Genomic DNA, 24,283 nt, shown 5'->3' on the forward strand with positions numbered 1-24,283 from the left:
TGATCCAGGCTCCGTCGCCCCCAAATCTTTTTTTTTTCATCACCCCCAAATCTTATGCGTTCCCTCTAAACCTCCTGCCCTTGACCTCACAAAGTGGCTCCCATTCCTAGGGAGAATCTGAGCCTCAAAGTCCTTAACCTGCTGGCATTCCCCCAGTTAGAGCACCGCAGGGCTCGTAGAGCTGTATGTCATGTCAAGAGGCTTTGGAGACGGGACCTGCCTGGTCTTCTCTGGGATAAATCCTGGTGTAACTTCGGACAGGACACAGGATATCTCTGGGCATCTGTTTTCTCATCCATTGGATGAGCCTAATAGTAACACCCTTGCCCAGCCAGTCTCCCAGAATTGTAAGGACCAGTTAAGACAGCACATTGCTGAACTGTTGCAGACTGTGCACTTGCAACCCAGGAGACCAGGAGACCCTCTGGCCTAGACATTCAGAAGAGGCAGGATGTTCCCCTAGCTGGTCCTGCAGCCTGCCAAGGGCATCTGGGCGTCCAGTGTCATTGAGCCCTAGGAAGAACAGCAGTGTCTGACCAGGCCCAGCATAGATGTGGATGCCCCTCTACAATGTCAGCACCAGTGCAGGAAGGGGCCAGCCTCCCGGAAAAGGTGCAGGCACAGAGGCAGTGACCTGCCTGAGTGATCAAGAGTGGCTGGGAATTACTGCTGCCTTTGGTCTTTAGCAGTCCCAGAAGTAGTTTCACGCCCACCACTGGCTCCCGTATGAGTAGGCCTCCTGGTCCCAGACAGGTGCTGGGAGAGTAGGTAGGCAAGAGAGAGGGGCACTTACCTCCACACAGATGTTGCACCAAGGACAGTGGTAGGTCCGGGGCGGGCGGTGGAAGCAGCACTTTTGGCACCACTGCAGGCAGAAGGCCCTGTGGTTCACCCATATCACAGGTACCATCAGGGGGCCCTGTTCATTGGATCCTGGCATGGGAAAAGGATTGAGCAGCAGCCGGAGGCCCTTCCATCAGTCTGCTGCAGCAAAGGGTGGGGGCGGGCAGCCCCACGGCATCCCTGGGCTCAGGAAGCATGGGGACCAGGTGGCAGGGGAATCCTTAGTCCCCACTGAACAAGCTGGCCAAGCTTAGAGAAACTGGCAGTCACAGGGAAAGTGGGTTTCCAGCCTGAGGAGTTCTTTGTGAACTCAGGCCTTCAGTACTGTGACCAACGCTTTACGGAATTTGTGTGGTAGGGAGGAGGAAGAGAAAACTGAGTGGTTGTAAAGAGCTGGCTTCTCTCCCAAGAAACTTCTGCCCTGGCCCTCCCCTCCAAGGAAACTGGAAAACCTCCAAGATTCTGTTTTTTTTTTCACACCTCCATGGCTTGAGAAATGAAGTGACAGGTGCAGGGCCTGAGCAAATGAGGACGTGGGGTGAAGGAGCCCTAAGGCCCCAGTGGTGGTGGGGTAGATGGGAGGAGCACTTTAGGGATCACCCCTGCAGGCAGGAGCCCCAGGGGACCAATGTCTCACCTTGATGCAAGATGCCCGGGTCTGAGAAGTTGAGTGAAATGAGACTGAAGAAGGTGAGGATAAAGAGGAGGCCTGTGATGACGGGAAAACCCCATTCCCCGTTCTGGGCCAGCCACCTGCAACTGAGACAAGAGCAGGACTCAGCCCTGAAGCTCCAATTCACCTAGTCAGCACCCACAGACCATAAACCTTGCTCTAAATATCCAGGCTTGTGACAGATCCATAGAGACTCCACCAGTCACCCTGTATTACCAACCACCTGCAGCTCCCAAATGCACCAAGCCCTCTCTACCTCTGTACCCTTTGCCTAGAACATCCTGCCTTCCTGACCCCCCTTCTGCACTCCCCCTGCCTCTGTACTATCATTATCTGCTTTCCTTTCTGTTGCGCTGTAAGAAACCTGATAGCTTGTGTGGGAGACTTACGGAAATGCGAAGAAAAGGCCACTGAAAATCACCAGCAGCACCACATTGAAAGCAGCAAATAAGCTTGGGAGGACCCAGGGAAGTGGGGCCTGAAGTGGGGGTGGGGATCCTTCATGAGCGGCATGACATCTTTCAAGAGCGGCATGGCTGGACCTCCTGTGACCCCAGGGGAGATGAGAGTCACCAGACTCCCTTCCCGCTGCGGGCTCCATGAGTCCCATGGCCACAGCAGCCTTGGAAGCCACAGCCCAATGTGGAAGAAAAGGAGTTCCAGTGTGACATCACAGAGGCTGAGGAGAATGGGGCTAGCGGCTCTCCAGCCCAACTGTCTGCAGCCAGTGACCATCACTCCTGACAACAAACCACACTCCTGCTTGTGCTTGGGGACTGAGGGGTCCTGTCCCTGCGAAGTTGGCTTCAGGACCACGTGAGATTAGAGAAACGTGGGGAGAAGATGGGTGATGCTGCTCACCATTTCAGGATCAGTGCTTATCAGAGGAAACAGTGTTCATCGTTCTATCTCCATGTTCCTTTTTTGTTATTACAAAATCGCACTTTGGGAGAGGAGGCAGCTAAACCTTCCGTTGTTTCCAGGGTTGGCTTCATGACACAAGTCTGGTCAATGAGACATAGTAGATGTTGCAGGGTTTCTGGAAAGGCTTTTGCTTTCCTGATTAAAGGGGAAAAAGACACAGTTGGTACAGTTTTGCCCCTTTCTTCCTGTTTTGAACCTAGATGTGCTGGCTGGGTCCACCTCAACCCATTAGGCAATAAGTCAGCATGGGGCACAGACAGAGTGACAGCATTGACACTGAGTCACTGCCCTCAGCCTTGAACTGTCTCCCTCTGAGCAGCTTATTATGTGAGAAAATGGGTTCTGTTACGTACAACTGATACTTGTCATTTGTTTTAGCCACTGAGCGTCGGAACCTCCTTGTGTTTGGAGGATTCCCTGAGCTATGTCTTGATGAAGGCAAAGACTGTTTCTCCAGCCCAGCTGGACCCGAAAATGCCAGACACCCACATTCGAAACCTCTCTTGCAACTAGCACACGGGCCTGCGGCTTGGGTGCCTCCGACTAGTCTCAGAACTGAGGCTACCACCAACCAACTGAGGAGGCCGCTGAGATGAAGTAACTGTCTTTTTAAAACTTAGACCATGGCCTCTGCTTAGAACCTTCCAATTGTTCCCAGCCCCCTCAGAGTAAAGTCCAAAGTTCTTGCCATGACTTTCAAGGCCCTTCCTGATCTTTCCCCACTGACTCTGACCTTGTTTCCCAACACTCAGGCCCTTACTCACTCCACACCAGCCAGGCACACAGCACTTCTTGCTGTTTCTCAAACACACCTGGTATATTCCAGTCCTGGGTCCTTCACACTAGCTGTTCTCTTGCCCTGGAATTCTCTGCCACATGTTTTCTCAGGGCTTGCCCCACCCCACCTCACTGTGTTCTTTGCTCCATTGGTGCCCTCTGCGGTTATCCAGATGCCTGCATCTCCAGCTGTTTCTCTAGAAACACTGGACTTGGGGCCAACAAATGTGAATATTTAAAACATTTTGCATAATTTACAAATGCTTTCTGGAGAGTTTGTACACATTTATACTGCTATTATGAGCATACCGATATAATACCTACACTATTCAGTTCAGTTCAGTTCAGTCACTCAGTCGTGTCTGACTCTTCGCGACCAGGCCTCCCTGTCCATCACCAACTCCCAGAATTTACCCAAACACATGTCCATTGAGTCGGTGATGCCATCCACCCATCTCATCCTCTGTCGTCCCCTTCTCCTCCTGCCCCCAGTCCCTCGCAGCATCAGGGTTTTTTCACTGAGTCAACTTCACATGAGGTGGCCAAAGTATTGGAGTTTCAGCATCAGTCCTTCCAGTGAACACCCAGGACTGATCTCATTTAGGATGGACTGGTTGGATCTCCTTGCAGTCCAAGGGACTCTCAAGAGTCTTCAACACCACAGTTCAAAAGCATCAATTCTTCGGCTCTCAGCTTTCTTCACAGTCCAACTCTCACATCCATACACAACCACTGGAAAAACCATAGCCTTGACTAGACAGACCTTTGTTGGCAAAGTAATGTCTCTGCTTTTTAATATGCTATCTAGGTTGGTCATAACTTTCCTTCCAAGGAGTAAGCGTCTTTTAATTTCATGGCTGCAATCACTATCTGAAGTATGGTTAGATATTAAAGTAAAATTGTCTCTCCAATTTTATAGATGACAAATGATAACTTGATCTTTTATATCTCCTTAAATTACTTATGAAATTAAATATTTTATACATCCATAGGTCATTTTATTGTAGTTTTGTGAATTGCCTTTGTACATCTTTCTCTTGTATTCTCCTCTGTTTTTTATTGTGGTAAACATAAACTTTATGTTATGTATAAACCATCAGTACTATCCACTCCAGAAATTTTTCATCATCCCAAGAGGAAACTCTATACCATTAAACAATAACTCCTCACTCCACCTCCCCCCAGTTCATGCTAACCACTGTTTTACTTTCTGTCTCTATGAATTTGACTATTTCTCACAAAAGTGGAATCATACATCTGTCCTTTTGAATCTTCCTTATTCCACTTAGCATAAGGTCCTCAAGATTCATCCTTGAGCTTCTGCAGTCCTGGAAGTTGGTATGTTGTAACATGTATTGGAATTTTTTTGGTTTTAAGACTGAACAATATTTAATTGTATGCATATGCCACATTTTGTTTATTCATTCATCTGCTGATAGACGTTTAGACTGTTTCCACCTTCTGGTGGAATTGCGAATAATGTTGCTATGAACATGGGTACACAAATGTTTATTCAAGTTCCTGCTTTTCAGTCTTTTGTGTATATATCCAGAAGTGGAATTTCCAGGTCATATGGTAATTCTATGTTTAGTGTTTTGAGGAACTGCCGTAGTATTTTCTATTGTAGCTGCATTATTTTACATTCCTGCTAACAATGGACAAGGACTCCAATTTCTTCTCATCCATGCTAACATGTTTTCTTCTATTTTTGTAATATCTATCCTAATGGGTGTAAAATGATATCTCACTGTGATTTTGATGGAAGTGTTGGGTTTTTCTTTCAGATTTGCAGGAGCTCTTTTATCTTAAAAATTCTAGCTGTGTTTATTACAAATATATGTTCCCAGTTTATTGTTTGTCTTTTAATTTTGCATGCAATGTTTAGTGTAAAGTTTTTGTTGTTTTTATGTAATCAAATCTATGGATCATTTCCTTAGCATCAACTTACCTTATTTTCCCTTCTTCTATCTGATATTTATATTTCTTGTTTTCTTTTTCATTTAACTCTTAAGCCCATCTGAAATTAATGTTAGGGTAAGATACTAGGTGAAGGTCTAATCGTGTTTTTTCCCCACATCATTATAATCAATTGTTCCAGCATCATTTATGGAATAAATGTTCCTTTCCCTCTTGTGACAGATACTGAGTTCTTCATACATACTAAGATGTGCAGGTAACTCTGTGATGTGCCTCCCAGAACCCTCTCAGGAATGAAGAGCTTACTCCCCCAGCGGCTAGAAAACTGCCTCAGCTTCGGAGATTGCCTCCCCTAAAGAAAATTACCTCACCCACGGTCCCACCTCTTTTCAGGGACAGCTTGCATCCAAGGAATGGTCCAACATGAGGGTATAAAGGTCCAGATGCTTTTCCAATAGAAGACAATTCTGAGGAGCCATCCTAGCCCCCATGTGACCTTGGAGGAGGCAGATCAACATCTCCCTCTGCTCAGCCTTGCTTCCTTCCCTTCCTTCTTTCCCTCTCCTTTCACAGGTGTTGGTCCCCAAATCATTCCCTAATCTCTAGAGTTTGTTTGTGGACTTTTTGTTTCATTTATTTATTGAATTCAACACCATGTATTTTGTTATTTGTAATTTTAGGATCTGGAGCCTTTTTGCATTCTTAGTTGTCATAATCTGACTCTCTAAACTTATAATGTTGTGTAGTAAATTAAAACATCAGAACACAAAAATATTCACTAATGAATGAGAAATGAAGCCCCACTCAAGCATCACCTTTCATTTAATACTAGCATCTTCCTTTTCCATCTCAACTGTAATGCAAAACAATGCCAAGTTCAAGTACAATGATAACTTATTGCAAAGTGACATTTAAAATCTTGCAAAAGAAGTAGCATTTTATGATGCTGATTGAAGTTAGAATACAATTTTTAAATTTTTTTTAAAAATTCATTTTATTGCAGTAACATATGTTTTAACATTATATAGGTTTCATGGGTAGGACATTGTATTTCCACTTTTGTATACACTACAACAGGCTTCCCAGGTGGTTCAGTGGTAAAGAATCCACCTGCCAATACAGGAGACATGGGTTCAATCCCTGGGTTGAGAAGATCCCCTGGAGAAAGAAATGGCAACCCACTCCAGTATTTTTGCCTGGGAAATCCCATGGTTAGAGGAGCCTGGCAGGCTATATAGTCCAAAGGGGTTGCAAAAGAATTGGACACCACTTAGCAACTAAACAACAACACTTAAAAGTAGCACAGTATTGTAAATAACTATATTTCAATAAAAAAATACTGATTTTAAAAAGAAAAAGCATTTGGCAAAATCCTTCCATGATTCCTTGACAGATTAGAAATAGAAGGGAACTTCGTCAGTCTGAGGAAGGACATTTTTTAAAAACCCACAGCTAATATCATAATCCCACTCCAGTATTCTTGCTTGGAGAATCCCCATGGACAGAGGAGCCTGGTGGGTTATATTCCATGGGGTCACAAAGAGTTGGACACGACTGAGTGACTAAGCACAGCATCTTAATAGTGAAAGACTGAAAACTTTCTCTGTCAGATTAGGAAGAAGACAAGCACACCTGCTTTTGCCACTTCTGTTTAACACTGTACTGGAAGTTCTATAGAGCTATTAGGCAAGAAAAAGAAATAAAAGCATCTACATTGGAAAGAAAGAAGTAAAACCATCTCCATTTGCATATGACACAATATTGTATATGGAAATCCCTGAAGAACACACACACACATTCAATTAGAGCTAATAAATGAGTTTTGCAAAGTAGTAATTTTCATAATAGCCAAATATATAAACAAACCAAATGTCCATTAGCTGATAAATAAATGCCATTACCTGATTTTTAAAATATGGTATATATCCATACAATGGAATAGTGCTGCTGCTGCTAAGTCGCTTCAGTCATGTCCGATTCTGTGCGACCCCATAGACGTCAGCCCACCAGGCTCCCCCATCCCCAGATTCTCCAGGCAAGAATACTGGCATGGGTTGCCATTTCCTTCTCAAATGCATGAAAGTGAAAAGTGAAAGTGAAGTTGCTCAGTCGTGTCTAACTCTTAGTGACCCCATGGACTGCAGCCCACCAGGCTTCTCCGTCCATGGGATTTACCAGGCAAGAGTACTGGAGTGGGTTGCCATTGCCTCCTCCAACAATGGAATATTATTCAGCCATTAAAAGGAATGAGCACTGATACATGCTACAATATGGATAAATCTTGAAAACATTATGTTAGATGAAAGAATTCAAATACAGAAAGCCAGAGTTAGGGTCATTCTCCCCCGTCCCCCGCCCTTGTGGAGGGGCTATAGAGCACTTTCCCCCATAATTTTTGTAGGTCTTGTGAGATAAACAAGACTACCAAAAAAAAAAACACATATTATATTATTTTATTTAGATGAAATGTCCAGAACTGGCAAATTCATAGAGAGAAAGTAGACTAATGGCTGCCAAGGGGTGAGAAGAAAGAATAATTGAGAATCACGAGGTTTCTTTGGGGGATAAAAATATTCTGCAATTAGATTAATGATGATGGGTGCACAACATTATGAATATACGACAATGTACCGAATTACTTTAAAATGACTGAGGTAGTGAATATTATGTGAATTTTATCTCAATAAGAAGTATTTTAAAAGAGAAAGACTGGCCTTTGAATATCAAATGATTTAAGAGCCCTAGGGAAAAACTGATGAAATGTATGATCAGTTTGTATTTTTCAAAAATGGCCCTTACACTGAGAAGCCAGAACTGAAGTAATAGATGTCTTATGTTACCATATGATTTTGCAGAGGAAATTAAACAAACAAACATAAATAAATAAATAAAGACTTCATTCGTCTTGATTCTAAAAATCAAGGTTCCACAGTCTTAAATTAGCAAGAGAAGAATCTGATTGGCTGGCCCACCTCATCTTCTAGCCACACCTTAGCTATGGACAGACTGGCCTTAACTAATCCATGGGTCGCACTGTATAAAGATAGTCACTGAGGGACCCTGGGTGAGGCAGAAGCAACACTTGAGAGCTTTCCCTCTCCCCGATCACCTGCCCCTCTTCCTTGCGTCACCATCCAACCTGAGGATTATCCAGTCTCCCCTGGGCCTGCCAGCCCCTGCCCAGCGGCCTTCCCTCCTGTTCTTCAGGCCTCCTCTCCCGCCTCCCCCACCTCTGCCCCACAGTTCTGTCCCAGAGAAGTTTCAGGGAACATCCTCAGCATCCTGTGTTCTGCTCTGTTGGTTTTTGTTGTTCAGTTGCTTCAGTCGTGTTTGACTCTTTGCCACCCCATGGATTACAGCACACCAGGCTCCTGTCCATGGGATTTTCTAGGCAAGAATATTGGAGTGGGTAGCCACTTCCTTCTCCAGGGGGCCTCCTCGACCCAGGGATCAAACTTGCGTCTTCTGCATTGGCTGGTGGATTCTTTACTACCGAGCCACCGGGGAAGCCCTGTGTTCTGCTCTAAGGAAGGACCTTGGGTGATTAAGCTCAAGGCTTCTCACCAGGGTAGGGATGAATGACCCAGGGAGCAGGAAGCATTCCTGTGGAAATGGTTTGAGGAAGCTGAGTCAGCCTGGGTCTTTGCTAGGGCAGGGCCCAGGCGACTGACCCTCTGGAGGTCAGTGCCCTTGTCTTACGGGTTGTGCCCTTATGTCCACTTCAGGAGGTCATTGGCCCCTGAGACTCCTGGATCACTTCATTGTCCTGTCCAGAGAACTGTACTTAAGGAAAAGGGTAACAAAAAGAGAGGACTCTTCTTGATCCTCAGGAGATATTTTGAGGTGCTACTTTGGGACAGGAGTAAGGAGTCTTCTTGGTACATCAGTAACTGCTTTCTCTGACCACATCTACCCACCAACCCAGAGCAGGGGGACTTTTCTGTGTTCCCAAAACGGACTCTCTTGACCCTCTACTGGGCTTTTGTTGCTATTGTTGTTCTACTATCAAGAACTTCATCTAGGCCTCAACAGAGCCCCTAACCCAGGTCCCTTCTGCCTCTCTCCATATCACCATGTATCCAACTTAGTGTAGTGTCATAACCCCTCTGATCCTCAGTTTCCTTATCTGTAACATGAGAACAAAGATAACATTTACCTTTAATGAACTGAGAAAGCAGCATTGACACATATACACTATCATGTGTAAAACAGATAGCTACTGGGAAGCTTCTATATAACACAGGGAGCCCAGCCCGGTGCTCTGAGGACCTAGAGGGGTAGGATGGGAGTGGGGAGGGAGGCTCAAGAGGGAGCAGATATATATGTTTATGTATATATATATATATATATATATATGTATATATAACAGTGGCTGATTTTCTTTGTTGTACAGCAGAAATCAACACAACACTGTAAAGCAATTATCCTCCAATTAAAAAACAGATTTTAAAAAATCATTTACCTTGTAAGAGTACTTGTGATGTTTAAATGAGAGAAAGAATATGCAGCAATTCTTGTACCACCTGTTACATAAACACTCAACAGGCATTAGCTACTGTTGCTGTGATTTCATTATTTTGTCTGTCATGCAACTGATTTTAAGGAGCACTTAAGTATGTGTGAGGCCCTGTGCTGGGAACTTAGGGGTACTATGTTTGGCCTTAAATAGGTTTAAGGAGAAAGCAAGAAGAGACATCACCAATCAATAAAATAGTTCGTAAGCATAACATTTGGCAGTTTTTCAAAATCTGTCAAAATACCCAGAGATCCTACTCCATAAGTGCCTCTTAAATACTCCCCTCCGCCCATTTGCTGCGCCTTTAGGGCTGTTTGGCTGGATGAGCCTGTCGTCAGGATGCTCTAAGCTGGGTCTCATCTGGATTTCCCAGCTGCCCTCCCTTCTGCACACCCAGCCAATAGCACCAATACCGTCAAAGCCTTGGCCTTGACTTCCATCTTCAGGGAGACAGAGCCTGAGTTCCTGCTGGGTTCTAAGGGGGAGGGGTCGCTCAGTGGGGGTGGGGGATTGTGGGGGGATCAAGGACTTTGTCTCTACCAGGGCCCTGGGAATCTCCTCAGAAGGGATGGAGAGTGAAGGTGGACCGGGGTCAAGGGGTAGCCAGAGGCATTCACGGGAGGGAAGAAAGAGGGACCACACCTACGGTCAGGGAGGAGTCAGGAACCAGGGAACTCAGCCAGCTGAGGGGTTCAAATTCCTCTGAGGTGAACTCCGAGAAAGGAACTTGTGGGCACAGGAGGCCTGAGGAGGGAGAGAGCCAGAGGGGAAGGAAGACCCAGCCACTCCACCAACCCACGGCCAGTCTTGGAAGCCGCAGTCAGCTGAAGCCACCTCCCCTCAGGGCCCCAGCTTACCTGTCTCTCCTTGGCCCTCAGTGCCTGCCGGGAAGGAAAGCCGGATAGAGCAAGAAGACGATGGAGCCAGGCAGGACTCAGATAAGGCTCGATCCCAGGTGAGTGAAGGAGGCAGGCCCCAAGCCAGGAGCCAGTTGCTAAGCAGCAGGGGGCCCTCTCACTCTGGCCTGTCCCTACCTCCCTCTCAGCACAAGAATGAAACAGGACTGACAATGGTCTGGTCATTCCGGAAGGTCCTCAGGGACACTGTGGGGAAGGGTGAGTGTATGACCCCTCAGAGTCTTAGCTTTGGCCCCCAACCAGGCAGAGGAAGATCCCAGAGGTGGAAGGGGCATGAGGGACATGCATAGAGCTCTGCCCAGCTGGGGACCCGTTCCTGGTGCTAAGGGTCCATTCTTTCTCTGGGACCCTGCTTTTTCTCCCTAGCCAACCCCTGGGCTGCTGCCCCTATGGAAGTGGAGGGGATGGACTGTGGGCTTTTCGAGCACTGCAGCCAGACCTGCAGACTGTCACTTGGGGCTTGAGGGGAAATGGAGATGCTCCATGAACCTAGGAGTGTTCAAGGGAGTGTCAAGTTGCTGGTGTTCCTTCTGCTTACCCACCTGCCGGCCCCAAGTCCTCATATTCTGAACACAGGCTGGTGTCTCTCCAGGTACACAGCAGATCTTCTGGAGATTCTGAAAACCAATTACAGCGTTCCCTCTGCCTGCTTCTCTTACCCTCCCACTGCAGCCCAGCTTCTGAGAGGTGAGTCAGGGACCCTCCCCAGAGGGAACCGAAAGAAGGAAAAATGAGCATCCCAAGGCAGAAGTCAAAACAGCTGAGAGGAGCTGAGAGGAGGTGGTCCTGAGCTGGCCAGCATAGAGGGAGTGCCTGGGAGGATGGCTAACCCAGTGTCAATCTTGGTAAAAACCTTTTAGGGAACTTCCCTAGTGGTCCAGAGGTTATGCAGGGTGGGGTGCAGGTTTGATCCCTGGTTAGGGAAGTAAGATCCTACATGCTGCGTAGTACAGTCAAAAAAATTTAAAAGCTGGGGAAAGTACAACTGTGGAGGAGCCAAAAAGTCAAAAGAGGGGCACGGCTGTGTGGCCTGGAGAAAAACCTGCATGTTGGGACTCCCCGATTCATATGGGGGACAATGACCTGGAACATTTTTCAGACCCTAGGGCCACCCAGGGACTCACGTGTGTGCCCAAAGTCCCACAGAATCCCTTTGAGGCCTGCACAACATCCTCCTTAAAATGAGTCTATACCACTCTGGAGAGTGTATTATGAATAATATTCTTAAAACTTAGGTGAACCTGTAAAAGTATTCTGACAGTGTTGGCCAACTAGCTCTTATTACTGAATTGGTTTTGAAAATGAAAGTCATAGGATAGGACTCCATTTAGTCCCTGGACACCTAAAACATGGCAATCAAATGACCCTAGCATCTTGATAGCAAATGTGGCTCCCATCCACACTGTATTTTGTTTTCTTACTGCATGATCAACCATCTCTTAGACGTTGATGAGTAGGAATCAGTGTCTCTATCCTTAATGCTTTTTCCATTCTCCTTCCTGACATTGTTACCTCAAGAAGGAGACTTCCTAAACAGTAGGGTGTGGTCAGCATGTACTAGCAGGCAGATACGGGCATGCCTTTGTTTCAGATGCTCTGAACTGGAGTGAAAACCAACTGCCAGAGGAGGTCCAGGGCTGCCTTGTAGCTGCTCTGTGGTTCATGCAAGTAGGCAGATGCTACATCTGACTCCAGGGATTTCTTGTTCAGAGAGTGCGGATGGTGACACGAGTCTTCTCACACACTGGTGCTGTCAACCAGAGGCAACTTTGTCTCACAGGATACTTTTGGCAATGTCTGGAGGCAGTTCCAGTCACCACAAGTAGAGGGTGCTAACTGGCATCTATCGGAGTAGAGGTCAGGGAGTTTGCCCTGGAAACAAAGGAAAGTCCCCACAACCAAGGAATTAGCTGGGGCAAGGGGTCAATAGTGCTGAGATTGAGAAACCCTATCTCACACAGTGAAAATGGATCGCACATTGCTTTGCTGCAAAATATGCAAATAGAAGCACTGAGGATATTCAAAGTAGGTAGACCATTCTGGGTCTGGTAGTCTGGGGAGCTACCTTGATCCCCCATTGAACTGTTGGAGTGAGTAACAGTTGGAAAGTAGGAAGCTGGAGTGGAGAAAGAATGAGTAGGCAGGCTCTCCAGGCACTGGGGAGATTCAAGGTTACTGGGGAGGAAGCAGGGGACAGTTGAGAGGGCTAGGCAGGTAAGGTGGGGCCTGCTGAGTGTCAGGCAGAGGAGTTGTACTTTACCCTGCAGGTAGGAATAGATGAGGGCTCTGAGATTGGGAGGAGCTGGATAGTATTTCAGGACCATTAATTAGTAATCAAGATAGACTTTGGAGAGTAAGGGCCTTAAGAAGCAGGGGTATAAATTGGAGGTCAGTGCCCCAGCCTAACAGGAAGGGTAAGAGTCTGCACCAGAGCAGTGTCAGGGAAAGGAAGGGCAGATTGGAAAATACAGGCAATCCAAAGAAATAGCAGGCAATCTGGTAAATATTTAGACAAGGTAAGTGAAAGAAAAAGAAACTCTAATGATGACTCCGAGAATCTCAACAGTGGTGATGACACTGACAGAAATAGGACAGTCAGGAAGAGGTGCCCATTGGACAATGTGGTGAAACCCCTTCCTCCTTCATTTGTAAACTCTTTGTTTCTTAAGTGCTATTTAAGAAAGAACTATTCTGAAAGAACCATTGAAACTTTCAATAATTTGTTTTTGAAATGCCTGTGATATGACTACAGTTATAATCCCTAGAGTATTTTCTTATTAATGGACTGATCCAAACTTTTACTTGGGGGGAGTGAAGGGCCAAGAAAAGCCAAGACAATTTTGAAAAAGAGTAAGGAGGATACATGCCCTACCAGATATTAAAGGTTATATATTAGAAGACTAGAATAATTTAAGCAATAATATAGTAACTGCAACCACACAACCCAGCCTGGGACTTAAACCCACTGTGTGTTTGTTTTTTTTTTTCTTTTTGGCCATACCACGTGGCTTTCAGGATCTTAGATGGGGAGGAATAGAGGAACTCTCCTATACATGCCAAGGAGACACATCTAAGAATGCTTAGGGTAGCATTTGTTTGTCACAATGAAAATAATAACAACCATGAAAACAATGTTGAGTGGAAAACATTTATATAGTTTTTTTTAATGCAAAGCAATATAATATGTTGAGCATGTACATACATTGTAAAAAAATTAAAACATAAAGGAAAAGATACACACCAATTTCAGAATAGTAGTTAACCCTGGGAGGTGAAGTAAGTGAAGGGAAAAGGACCCTGGAGATATATACAGGGCCTTCAAGTACACCTGTAATGTTTTATTTTTCTAAGAATAACTTTTGAAACAAAACTGGCAATATCATAACTCATCAAAATGGATTATGGATATATTAATGCAGCTCTATTATTCTCTTTATTTTAAAAACCTTTATAATTGTAAAATAATTATAAAAATAATTTTTGACAGACTGTGGTGAAATGTTAGGTGGAAAAAACAGAATGCAAATTTTACAGTATGATTGCAGTAATACAATATGTATACACTTTAAACAGGATGTTTTTTAAAGCTACTTTTTATTGAGCAAATACTACCATTGAGTCATGCTAAGAGGTTTAATTGGAGGATAATAATCTACCCACGATTAAAGAGCAAGAAGTAAATGGGATTTTACTTTGAGCTTAGAGCCTATGCTCTTCACCTCCATGGAAATACGTGCAAAAAGGAGAATAATTTTTGGTTAGGAACTAGCTAGGATTATGCGTAAAGCTTTTTTTCCCAAAGTTTCAATCTTCTTATATTGTTTTTATTATTTTAAAAAGTAATCTTCATTGTTACAGATACAATGGGAATTTGCTAGTTGCTAAAGTATAGTTGTATTCTACAGGTCAGTTAGACAAGTAATTCCCAAAGTGTGTTCCTTGGAATACTAATCCCAGAGAGTGCTCCATGAAAACAGAGCCTGTAGAAAAACCAGTTCTATAAAAGCTGTATTCTGCATCCTCCTTTTGGAAATTAACAATATAAATCAGATTTAAAACTTATACTCTGCAGGAAAGAAACATGTTTAACCTTGTTAAACGTGTTTCAAAAAATCCTTGAGCCATCAGAAACTTTTGTTTCATAATATCTGTTAAGATACAGAAAAGTAAGATAGAGGATGATCTTCTAAGGAGATAAATGAGTTTGAGGTAGAATAGTGGTGTTGGCTCTGGATGCTAAGGAAGTTCTCCCTCCTAGCTTTTGCCCTGTGGAAGTGAATGTGAGAGCCTGTAGATACTGCAAGCATGAGAAAGAATAGAGCACAAAAGGCAGCAGATACAAGAAACTGCAAAAGCACTTTCATATTGAATAGCTGGAATATGCCTCACCTCCACCTTCATCAACTTAAGCAACTTTTGATGGTTAATATTATTCCAAATTTCTTCCCATAGTTATGTGAACACACACAAAGAGTCAGCATGTGTAATGGTGAAAAGAACGGGCTTAGTTAGGATCAGGAACCCTTGGGTTTAAATCCCAGCTCTGTCACTTTCAGGCTGTGTGATCATGGGTGAGGTGCTCAACTCTAAGTCTAGTTTCCTGGAAAAGCTTGTAACTGGAGATGACAGTAAGAATCCTCATGTGGTCATTTCTTTCATTGAACAAATAGTCACAGTTACTGTTGCATGCACTTGGAGATAGAACAGAAAACAAGCTTGACAAAGTCCCTGCCTTTGTGGAGTTCACACTACCATCACTCTATGGGGACAAGCAATAAATATGTAAATAACCTCACTGTGAGAGCAACTTGGGAGAGAGAGATAACACCACACTGGAGACTCAAGGGTTGCTGACTGCGGAGGGGCCTTTGAGCAGAGAGCTCAGTGATGAGAATGAGCCAGACACGGGGAGCTCAGGGAGAAACACTGAACAGGCAGCAGCCAAGCACTATCAAGTCCTGGAGGCAGAAATGGCTCAGGTGGTTGTTAGGTGGCTGAGGGGTGGTAGGGAAATCCTAAACCTCAATACACAGAAGAGGTGAGATGCAGTGGTTGAGTCTGGAGAACACAGGGTGTGGGAGAGGATGAGGAATCAGTAGAGGAGACCTAGGGTCTCCAGGAGAGGAGCCCGAACTGTGGTTACTGGAGTCAAGCGGGATGGGAGAGATTTTCAAGGAGGAGGGAATAGTCAGGGACAGTGAAGATTGAGAAAGGCTTTGACATGATGGCTTCTGGAGGGGCTATTTCCACTCTCAGTTCTCAGTGAGCTGATGAGGACAAGAGTCAAGCAGGGGCTAGGGGAGTCCCTCAAGGAGGGGCCTCCAGCGGTATTCCCCTTCCCAAAAAAGGACATTGGTTTTTAGAAATCTACTGAATTAATTTTGGTTTCTGCCTATCTGGACTTTAATATTTTGTCTGTTTTTTTTTTAACTAAACATTTCCATTGTAAAAATAATTCAGTAAAGTCAATACAAAAATAGAGAAAAGTATGAAAAAGAAAAACCGCACATGGTCCCACCACTCAAGACCAGCACTGCAAATATCATAGAATAAGCTCTGTTTTCCGTGCTTTTATTTAACAGCAGTGGAAATCATACTATACTATAATTTTATATACTGTTTTTATAAGCATGACATCATATGAATTTTTTCATATTACTACATATTTGGCAAAGTATGTCTTTAAAAAAGCTTATTTGTTATAAAATGCATATTTGTTATAAAATAATTAGAAAAGAAAGAAGACAAAGACCACCCACAGTCTCAACACCCAAAGATGGCGTTGCTAATTTATTCCTAGGCAATGGTTTTTAATGTTTTTATCTTAACCCACATGAACATGGTGTAAAATTTTAAATAGTACAAAAGGGCTACAAATGAAAATTAACATACCCCTGCCCTATTTATTCTCATTTTTAATCTTCATTCTACTTTTTTAGCTGATGATTCTTTTTATAGTTACCTTCAAATTACCATTATTTCATGTGGTATCAGTTTTGTATATTATCTGTGGCTGCCTCTATAATACATAAAGATTTAATTCACTTAGTACCAAATTTCTACTCATTCCACATGGTTTCATCATTATTTTTAGTTGGTTATCTTTACAGCTGTATATACTACACCTATAGTTTATTTCTTATTCTGTCAACTATGGACAGTACTTCTTCACATTCCATTTTATATGATAAAGATATTAGGGCCCCACTCTTTTCTTTCCTTCAACTCTTTTCTATCCTTCTCTTCAGCCAAATCCTTTACATGGCTATAGTTTTACTATGCTATTTATTTTTATTTCTTTCTGGTCACACCATGTGGCTTTTGGGATCTTAGTTCCCCAACCAGGGATCAAACCCTGGCTGCCAGGAGTGAACATACCAGGTCCTAACCACCAGAGAGCCAGGGAATTTCCTGTGGTAATTTTGCTTTCTGCTTTGTTCACATTAAGGTTTGTTTGTTTCAGTTGTAAATTACATTCAGGAAAGGGCAATGATTTTATGTATATAATTTGATGGATTTTTACCCAAGTGTGCATCTGTGAAATCACCACCTTACTGCCTATACTTTTAATATTCAGAAGTTTGAACTCTTTATATCAAATTTGACTATCCTTCTCTTTGTGATTTCTTGGATTACACCTAAGCTTAGGAAGGTCTTCCCTCAGGTTTTGATGAAAATACAATTCTCTCTTTTTTTTCCTTCTCTCAATTTTCCGTTTTATTTTTAAATAAATACCTCTTTTTTAAAACAGTTTTTAAATATATTGAGGCATAGCTGATTAACAATGTTGTGATACTTTCAGATAAACAGAGAAGGGACTCAGCCATACATATACATGTATCCATTCTCCCCCCAAGCCCCAACCCCCTCCCATCCAGGCTGGCACATAATATTGAACAGAGTTCCATGTGCTATACAGTAGATCCTTGTTGTTTATTAAAGATTTATCTTTTTAATCTATCTGGAATTATTTTGATACATGGAAGGCTTTATGTGTATATCATGATAAAACAATGGCAACTGTTTTAAATCCATATTTTTATTGTATAAGGATAAAATTGTGTCAGAAAAAAAGATCCTCGGTTATGTCTTTAAAATTTCAAGGAAGGGAGGTGAAGTCTCTTTTTAATTAAGGATTGCAGCCAGGTGGTTTTTTGCTTGTTTTATTTTGTTAATGTTTAAAACTTGCGGGGCCTACTAGAGCAATATCTGTAGAGGTAATTGAGAATGAGGCAACAGAACTAAATAGCAACACCAATCCAATAATTTGGTCACACAGTGGGCTGCATCCTAATTAAGTGGAAGCAGGTGGAGACAGGAATGGGGAGGAGGGAAGAACAGCACAGTCTTGTCTTTTGAGGCCTGTAGCAGAAAGGAAAAGCTTACCACTGACTTCAGAAGTATAGGCAGGGAGATTGTCCAAGGACCGCCTTCCCTGCAGCAGGTCCTCTGGATTGATCACAGACCTAACTGTGGTCAGAGATAAAGGGCCTCTTGGAGAAAGCAAGCAAAAACACGTGCCCTGAAATAGGAACAACCAGGATCAAAGTTCAGTTCAGTTCAGTCACTCAGTCGTGTCGACTCCATGGACTTCAACCCCATGGACTGCAGCACGCCAGGCTCCCTGCCCATCACCAGCTCCCGGAGCTTACTCAAACTCATGTCTGTCGAGTTGGTGATGCCATCCAACCATCTCATCCTCTGTTGTCCCTTTCTCCTCCCGTCTTCAATCTTTCCCAGCATCAGGGTCTTTTCAAATGAGTCAGTTCTTTGCATCAGGTAGCCAAAGTATTGGAGTTTCAGCTTCAGCATCAGTCTTTCCAATGAATATCCAGGACTGATTTCCTTTAGGATTGGCTGGTTGGATCTCCTTGCAGTCCAAGGGACTCTCAGGAGTCTTCTCCAACACCACAGTTCAAGAGCATCCCATTATACAGAGTGAAGTAAGCCAGAAAGATAAACACTAATACAGTATACTAATGCATATATATGGAATTTTAAAAGATGGTAATGATAACCCTATATGCAGGACAGAAAAAGAGACACAGATGTATAGAACAGACTTTTGGACTCTGTGGGAGAAGGCGAGGGTGGGATGATCTAAGAGAATAGCATTGAAACATGTATATTATCAAGTGTGAAACAGATCGCTAGCCCAGGTTGGATGTATGAGACAAGTGCTCAGGGCTGGTGCACTGGGAAGACCCAAAGGGATGGGATGGGGAAGGAGGTGGGAGGGGGGATCAGGATGGGGAACATATGTAAATCCATGGCTGATTCATGTCAATGTATGGAAAAAAACACTACAATATTGTAAAGTAATTAGCCTCCAGCTAATAAAAATAAATGACCCCAAAAAAGCATCAAAGTAGTTTTTGACAAATTCACCTTTGTCCTGGTTGCTCCTTGTGATGTCATCAAGTATGACTGATCCAGATGACAACTCAAGTCTTCACTGGGATGTAGTCTCCTTCTTCCTTGTTTTGGTGTCAGTAGCTCTGAGCTGCCCTCAGTCACCAAAACAGGGCAGACCAGCCAATATCCTCTCATTGTTGCTCAGTCACCCAGTCATGTCAGACTCTTTGCGACCCCATGGACTGCAGCATGCCAGGCCTCCCTGTCCCTCACTATCTCCTGGAGTTTGTCCAAGTTCATGTCCATTGCATCAGTGATACCATCCAGCCGTCTCGTCCTCTGTCACCCTCCTCTTCTTCTGCCTTCAATCTTTTCCAGCTTCAGGGTTTCTTCCAATGAGTCAGCTAACTGCATCAGGTGACCAAAGTATTTGACCTTCAGCATCAATCCTTCCAATGAGTATTCAGGGTTGATTTCCTTTACTCCCAATGCAATAGGACAGTGGCTGGACTCTGCCAGTCTTCCCCTGCTTCTTCTGTCATCTAGCCAGTTGGGAGGCTAAAAGGAAAGAGTCTGCCAACTAGGGAAGAGACTTAGATAAATGAGGGTCCAGGCTTAGTTACCAAGGACATGGAACTCTTCGTTTAAAACATTGTTGTACTGATTAGAACATGCTCAGAAACAAATATTGTGACTATATTAGTGTTTTCCTGTTAGCAAGGGTGAGGCCAGAGGATCTTCACTGGTGTTTGTTAAAATGTTTGTCTTCTATTATCAGGTGAGCTTGTTTAAAACACAGATTACATGCCAGATCTATGGGAATAGCATTGATGGTGGCAGGGGGTATAGGGAGTGGGGGTCTGGACAGCTACTTTTTAACAACTCCTCAAATGATTTCAATAAACACTAAAGACAGCTACTAGATTACATTTAATGTGAGAATAAGTGTACTTGGGACCAGCATAGGTCAAATATCCTTAGAGTCTTTAGTTGGGTCCACTTCTTTTGTAAAAGTCCCTTTGTGTGCCCCAGTAAAGTGACAAAATTTTCGAAATCAAACTTAAACATCTCTAAATATATCAAGTTCATACTGTTCATGGGGTTCTCAAGGCAAGAATACTGAAGAGGTTTGCCATTGCCTTCTCCATTGGAAGGACTGGTGCCGAAGCCAAAACTCCAATACTTTGGCCACCTGATGCAAAGAGCTGACTCATTTGAAAAGACCCTGATGCTGGGAAACATTGAAGGCAGGAGGAGAAGGGGACAACAGAGAATGAGATGACTGGATGGCATCACCAACTCAATAGACATGAGTCTGAGCAAGCTTCAAGAGTTGGTGATGGACAGGGAAGCCTGGCATGCTGCAGTCCATGGGGTCACAACGAGTCGGACAACACAACGAGTGACTGAAGTATATCAGTATATATTCTGATACATATCAGAAGTATATATTCTGCTTTAATTATAATGTTAACTGGTCCATCTGCTAGCATAACCCCTGACACTGAGAAAAGTGAATAGGCCCTGTTGACCTCCGAACTTAGAATTTTTGTTCATTATGTGCAAACTTGTCTAGTGTCTATATTCCGATTCAAGTAAGCCTTACCATACTTAGATGGATCTGGTCTAGTCTCTCATGAATGCAGAAGAATGACTATTTCTTAGTCACATGTTGGAAATTCTAGGTCTAAGAAAAAGCTCATCTTCTGCATGAAGGGAAGCCGAGATCAGGTAATTCGAGATGTGGTAAAGCAATTTAGATGCATATGAGGAAGCCCACATCTTCTGCTCCTCAGCCCTGGTCTTCAGCTTACTGGAGTCTGTCCTCTCTTTCCACTCAAGCATTGGGCCCTATGGAAATTTCCCTCATGGTCATCATGACCTTGCTTGTCCTGGGCTCAATAGCCATCTTCCTGGAGGCTGCTGTCTACGTGCACAAGAACACTCGCTGCCCTATCAAGAGGAAGACCCTGCTCTGGTGCAGCTCTTCACCCACGGTGAGGGTCCTGCTGCTGTCTTTGGGGAGGGGCTGAAGAGGAGGATTCCTTTCAACTCAGTAATTCAAGTTGCCTTCCTCTACTACTTTAGGGTGGGGGTTTTAGTCTGCTATCTGCAGTCAAGATCGCATGCTTGGGAGGTCACAGTCAGTGGGGTGGAGTGTTTGAAATCTTAGAGCCACAGAAACAGCTCTAAGAACAGCCGGAGAATGGTCTGAGCCCACCAGCTATCCCACTCACTACTCCCCTGCTACTTGTGTTGCTGTTAAAATAAGCCTGCTTCCTGCACAGACCAGCAGTGGTTCCTCAGAGGGTAGGAGGAGAGTAATTTTTTTCCCATGGGGTCATGTTCACTCTACCCTCATGTTGTAAGTCCTTCTAACTCACTCTTACAGCCATTTGATAGCTCTTTGGCATGCTCACAGGCCACAAGATGGGGTTCCTCTTTACGTGTGGTGAGCTCTGTGTCTGTTTTGGGTGAAGAACAAAGCCCTTGAGGTCCTTTTCTGCCAGATGACATCTGCCTGGGCCATCTGAAGACATCAGAGGTGCTCTAATAACATGGGATGTTGAAAAGGAAGGGTTGGATCTTGATCTACGTACTCTTAAAGATGAACTGACCTATTCCTACTCCAGTGACGTATGTTGAGAGATAGTCTTCAAAAGAGCCTCTGGCTCAAGGTGACTTGCTGTCTCTAACCCTAGACAAGGAATAAACTGACAGCTGAATTTAAAAACATTTTTTTTAATTAGTTGATTTAACTAGCTCTTTTTCCAACCGGTCACTTTTTTTTTTAAACATTTGTTTGGCTGTGCCAGGTGTTAGTTGTGGCATGTGGGATCTAGTTCCCTGACCAGGGAATGAACCCAGGCCACTTGCCTTGGGAGCTTGGAGTCTTAGCCACTGGACCATGAGGAAAAGTCCCCAGTTGGTCACTTTTAAATAATGGTGCCTCAGGTGTTTAGCTTTTGCTTCCTTGAGCTCTTGCCACAAAAGGTGAGCATGCAGTCTCCTTCCTTACCCTAACCAGCTCCTGGCATTTCTCCAAGCAGATAGTGTCTGCATTCTGCTGCTTTGGTCTCTGGATTCCTCGTGCCCTCACACTTGTGGAAATGGCCATAACTGCGTGAGTGTCCTGCCCTGCCCCCAGCTGAACTTGATATCTCTCTGGGGTCCCCCTTCTGGTCCTCTCAGCCCTGGGAATCCAGAGTTTGTCTTTTTTTTTTTACCCCCCGTCCCCTCCATAAATCCATGCAAACAAAACCAATCACAAATCGAGCCCTTCCCAATTTGTCTCTTGAACTTCTAGTGCATCTCGGGCACCATTTTGTTCTCACAGCCTGCCCTCTTCCACCTGTCCTCTCTCTCACTTCTCTTGAGTCACACACTCAAAATGCCTAGACCCTACCTGATCCCTTCAGGAAGCCCCCTTCTCCCTGTCCTTTTGCAGTCTGTTTTTCTTTGGCAGCAAGTGGTATCCCACCAGCTGCTGCCGCCTCCCCTTCTGTGTGCTCTCAGACCCACCTCCCACCTCTCCCCCAACTCCAGGTTTTACGCAATGTGCTTTTACCTGCTGATGCAGGCCATGGTGGAAGGCTTTGGTGGGAAGGAGGCAGTACTGAGGACACTGAAGGACACCCCGGTGATGATCCATACAGGCCCCTGCTGCTGCTGCTGCCCCTGCTGCCCCCGAATCAAGATCACCAGGTGAGATGGGAGGGAGAGTCTGCCTGGAAGAGCAGATTGGCCTCTTCTGCACTCTCTTAAGAGCCTCTGCTGACTCTCTCAGTCCTGTTTCAAGCCTCATGGGATTTGGCTTGAATAGAACAAAGTCAGTGATGAAAGGGTGGGCATCCCACAGCCAGGACCCACACACTGGGCACCCACACAGGGGTAGGAGGAACAGAGGAAGGAGAACTCCAGAGTTCCCATCACTTACGCTCACTGTCCCCTACAAACTTTATCACAGAGAACAAATTGCACTTTGGGCTATTTATTTTCCCTTTCCATCCATTTCAGTTAATGAGGTTGGGGTCAATCCTCAGATAGTTGTTGCTCAAAAGGCATCACTATGGTCTGAGGGTGAGTGGGAGGCAGTAAAGACGGTTCCCAATGCTCTTCCTGAGTCCCCACCCACTTGACTATGTTGGTGTCTATGATGGTGGCCAAGCCTTGCCAGGAACCCAGTGAGAGAGCTGGAAGTTCTGGTGGGTGGGTGATTTGCAGGTCTATGTTCCTAACCCTCTTCCCACTTCAGGAAGAGGCTTCAGCTGCTGCTGTTGGGCCCCATCCAGTACGCCTTCTTCAAGATATCGCTGAGCCTGGTGGGCCTGTTTCTCATCCCTGATGGCATCTTTGACCCATCAGACGTAAGTCCAGAGTAAGGGGCAGCAGAGGCCAAGATGAGTTTAATTCCTTTGAGCTCCAGAAGGAATAGCTGGAGCCAATATCCCCTGACTCAGGGCCTCAGGGTTGGGATAGCCCCAGGTACAGGGCGACCGTGGAAAAGCAGAGGCTCAGGGACTCTAACGGGGAGAGAAGAAGCTTTTTTATTTTCCCCACCATGGGAGAAAGGAAAAAAAAGGAGAAAGGGGCTTGCTTCCTCACTGACTGCTTTCTGGCCTGCCACCAGATTTCTGAGGGGAGCACAGCTCTATGGATCAACACTTTCCTCGGTGTGTCCACCCTGTCGGCTCTGTGGACCATAGGCATCATTTTTCGTCAAGCCAGGCTGCACCTGGGCGAGCAGAACATAGGAGCCAAATTTGTTCTGTTCCAGGTAACTATACCCTGGGAGAGAAAAGATGGTTAATAATGAGCCACAAATCATAGGAGTTAGGAGCTGAGACTAATAAAGCCTAGTAGTGGGTCTGGGAATCTTCTTAAGCCTTAGGTTTCTTGTGAGATGTGGAAAAGAATCCCTGCCCTTCCACAGTTGTTGCTTTTCTGTGCTATAACAGTTTCCTAAGGTTGCTGGAGCAAAATAGCACAAACTTGGTGGCTTAAAACAACAGAAATGCATTGCCTCATAGTTCAAGTCCAAAACCAAGCTGTCAGCGGCCCACTTGCCCACTGAACACTGTTGGGGCAAACCCTTCCTTGACTATTCCTGGCTTCTGATTGTTTGCAGCAATCCTCGGCATCCTTGGCTCATCACAGGGCATTCTCCCCTCATGTCTGTGTCTCTTTTTCTGATAAGGACACCGGTCATATTGGAATAAGGACCCACCCTACTTCAGTATGACCTCGTCTTAACTAATTACATCTAATCAGTTACCAAGACAATGATGGTCACATTCTGAGGTCCTGGGCATTAGGACTTCCAATGCATCTTTTAGGGGGACACAATGAAGCCCATAACAC

The 24,283-nt window shown here is 44.5% G+C and overlaps 2 protein-coding genes across 8 annotated transcripts in view; one reads left to right on the forward strand and one right to left on the reverse strand.

The window, feature by feature from the left end:
* Positions 1 to 30: 30 nt before the first annotated feature.
* On the forward strand, positions 31 to 22,162 carry SLC51A (solute carrier family 51 member A). The gene is made up of 5 exons (XM_070466174.1): positions 31 to 2,332; positions 10,529 to 10,605; positions 11,160 to 11,254; positions 20,765 to 20,919; positions 21,973 to 22,162. The coding sequence occupies exons 2-5, from the start codon at positions 10,568 to 10,570 to the stop codon at positions 22,048 to 22,050; spliced, it is 366 nt and encodes a 121-aa protein (XP_070322275.1). The 5' UTR covers positions 31 to 2,332; positions 10,529 to 10,567; the 3' UTR covers positions 22,051 to 22,162.
* Positions 17,589 to 24,283, reverse strand: part of PCYT1A (phosphate cytidylyltransferase 1A, choline) — a 56,038-nt gene continuing 49,343 nt past the window's right edge. For 5 of the 7 annotated variants that reach the window (XM_020889658.2, XM_020889657.2, XM_070466168.1 and 2 more), the window contains one exon: positions 17,589 to 23,710. In XM_020889658.2, the coding sequence (XP_020745317.1) occupies positions 23,574 to 23,710 (137 nt within the window). In that variant the 3' untranslated portion in view covers positions 17,589 to 23,573. The remainder of the gene's footprint in view (positions 23,711 to 24,283) is intronic. The other 2 variants (XM_070466173.1, XM_070466170.1) reach the window with 1 other exon arrangement.

This window comes from Odocoileus virginianus, chromosome 4 (genome assembly GCF_023699985.2).
Source record: "Odocoileus virginianus isolate 20LAN1187 ecotype Illinois chromosome 4, Ovbor_1.2, whole genome shotgun sequence".
In the NCBI taxonomy this organism is placed as follows: Eukaryota; Metazoa; Chordata; class Mammalia; order Artiodactyla; family Cervidae; genus Odocoileus; species Odocoileus virginianus.

Coding starts and splice junctions, on each gene's coding strand:
- SLC51A (XM_070466174.1), top strand. CDS start 10,568: ATGGAGCCAGGCAGGACTCAGATAAGGCTCGATCCCAG. Junction 11,255..20,764: donor TGCAGCCCAGCTTCTGAGAG/GTGAGTCAGGGA, acceptor TTTCCACTCAAG/CATTGGGCCCTATGGAAATT. Junction 20,920..21,972: donor GGTGCAGCTCTTCACCCACG/GTGAGGGTCCTG, acceptor TTCTCCAAGCAG/ATAGTGTCTGCATTCTGCTG.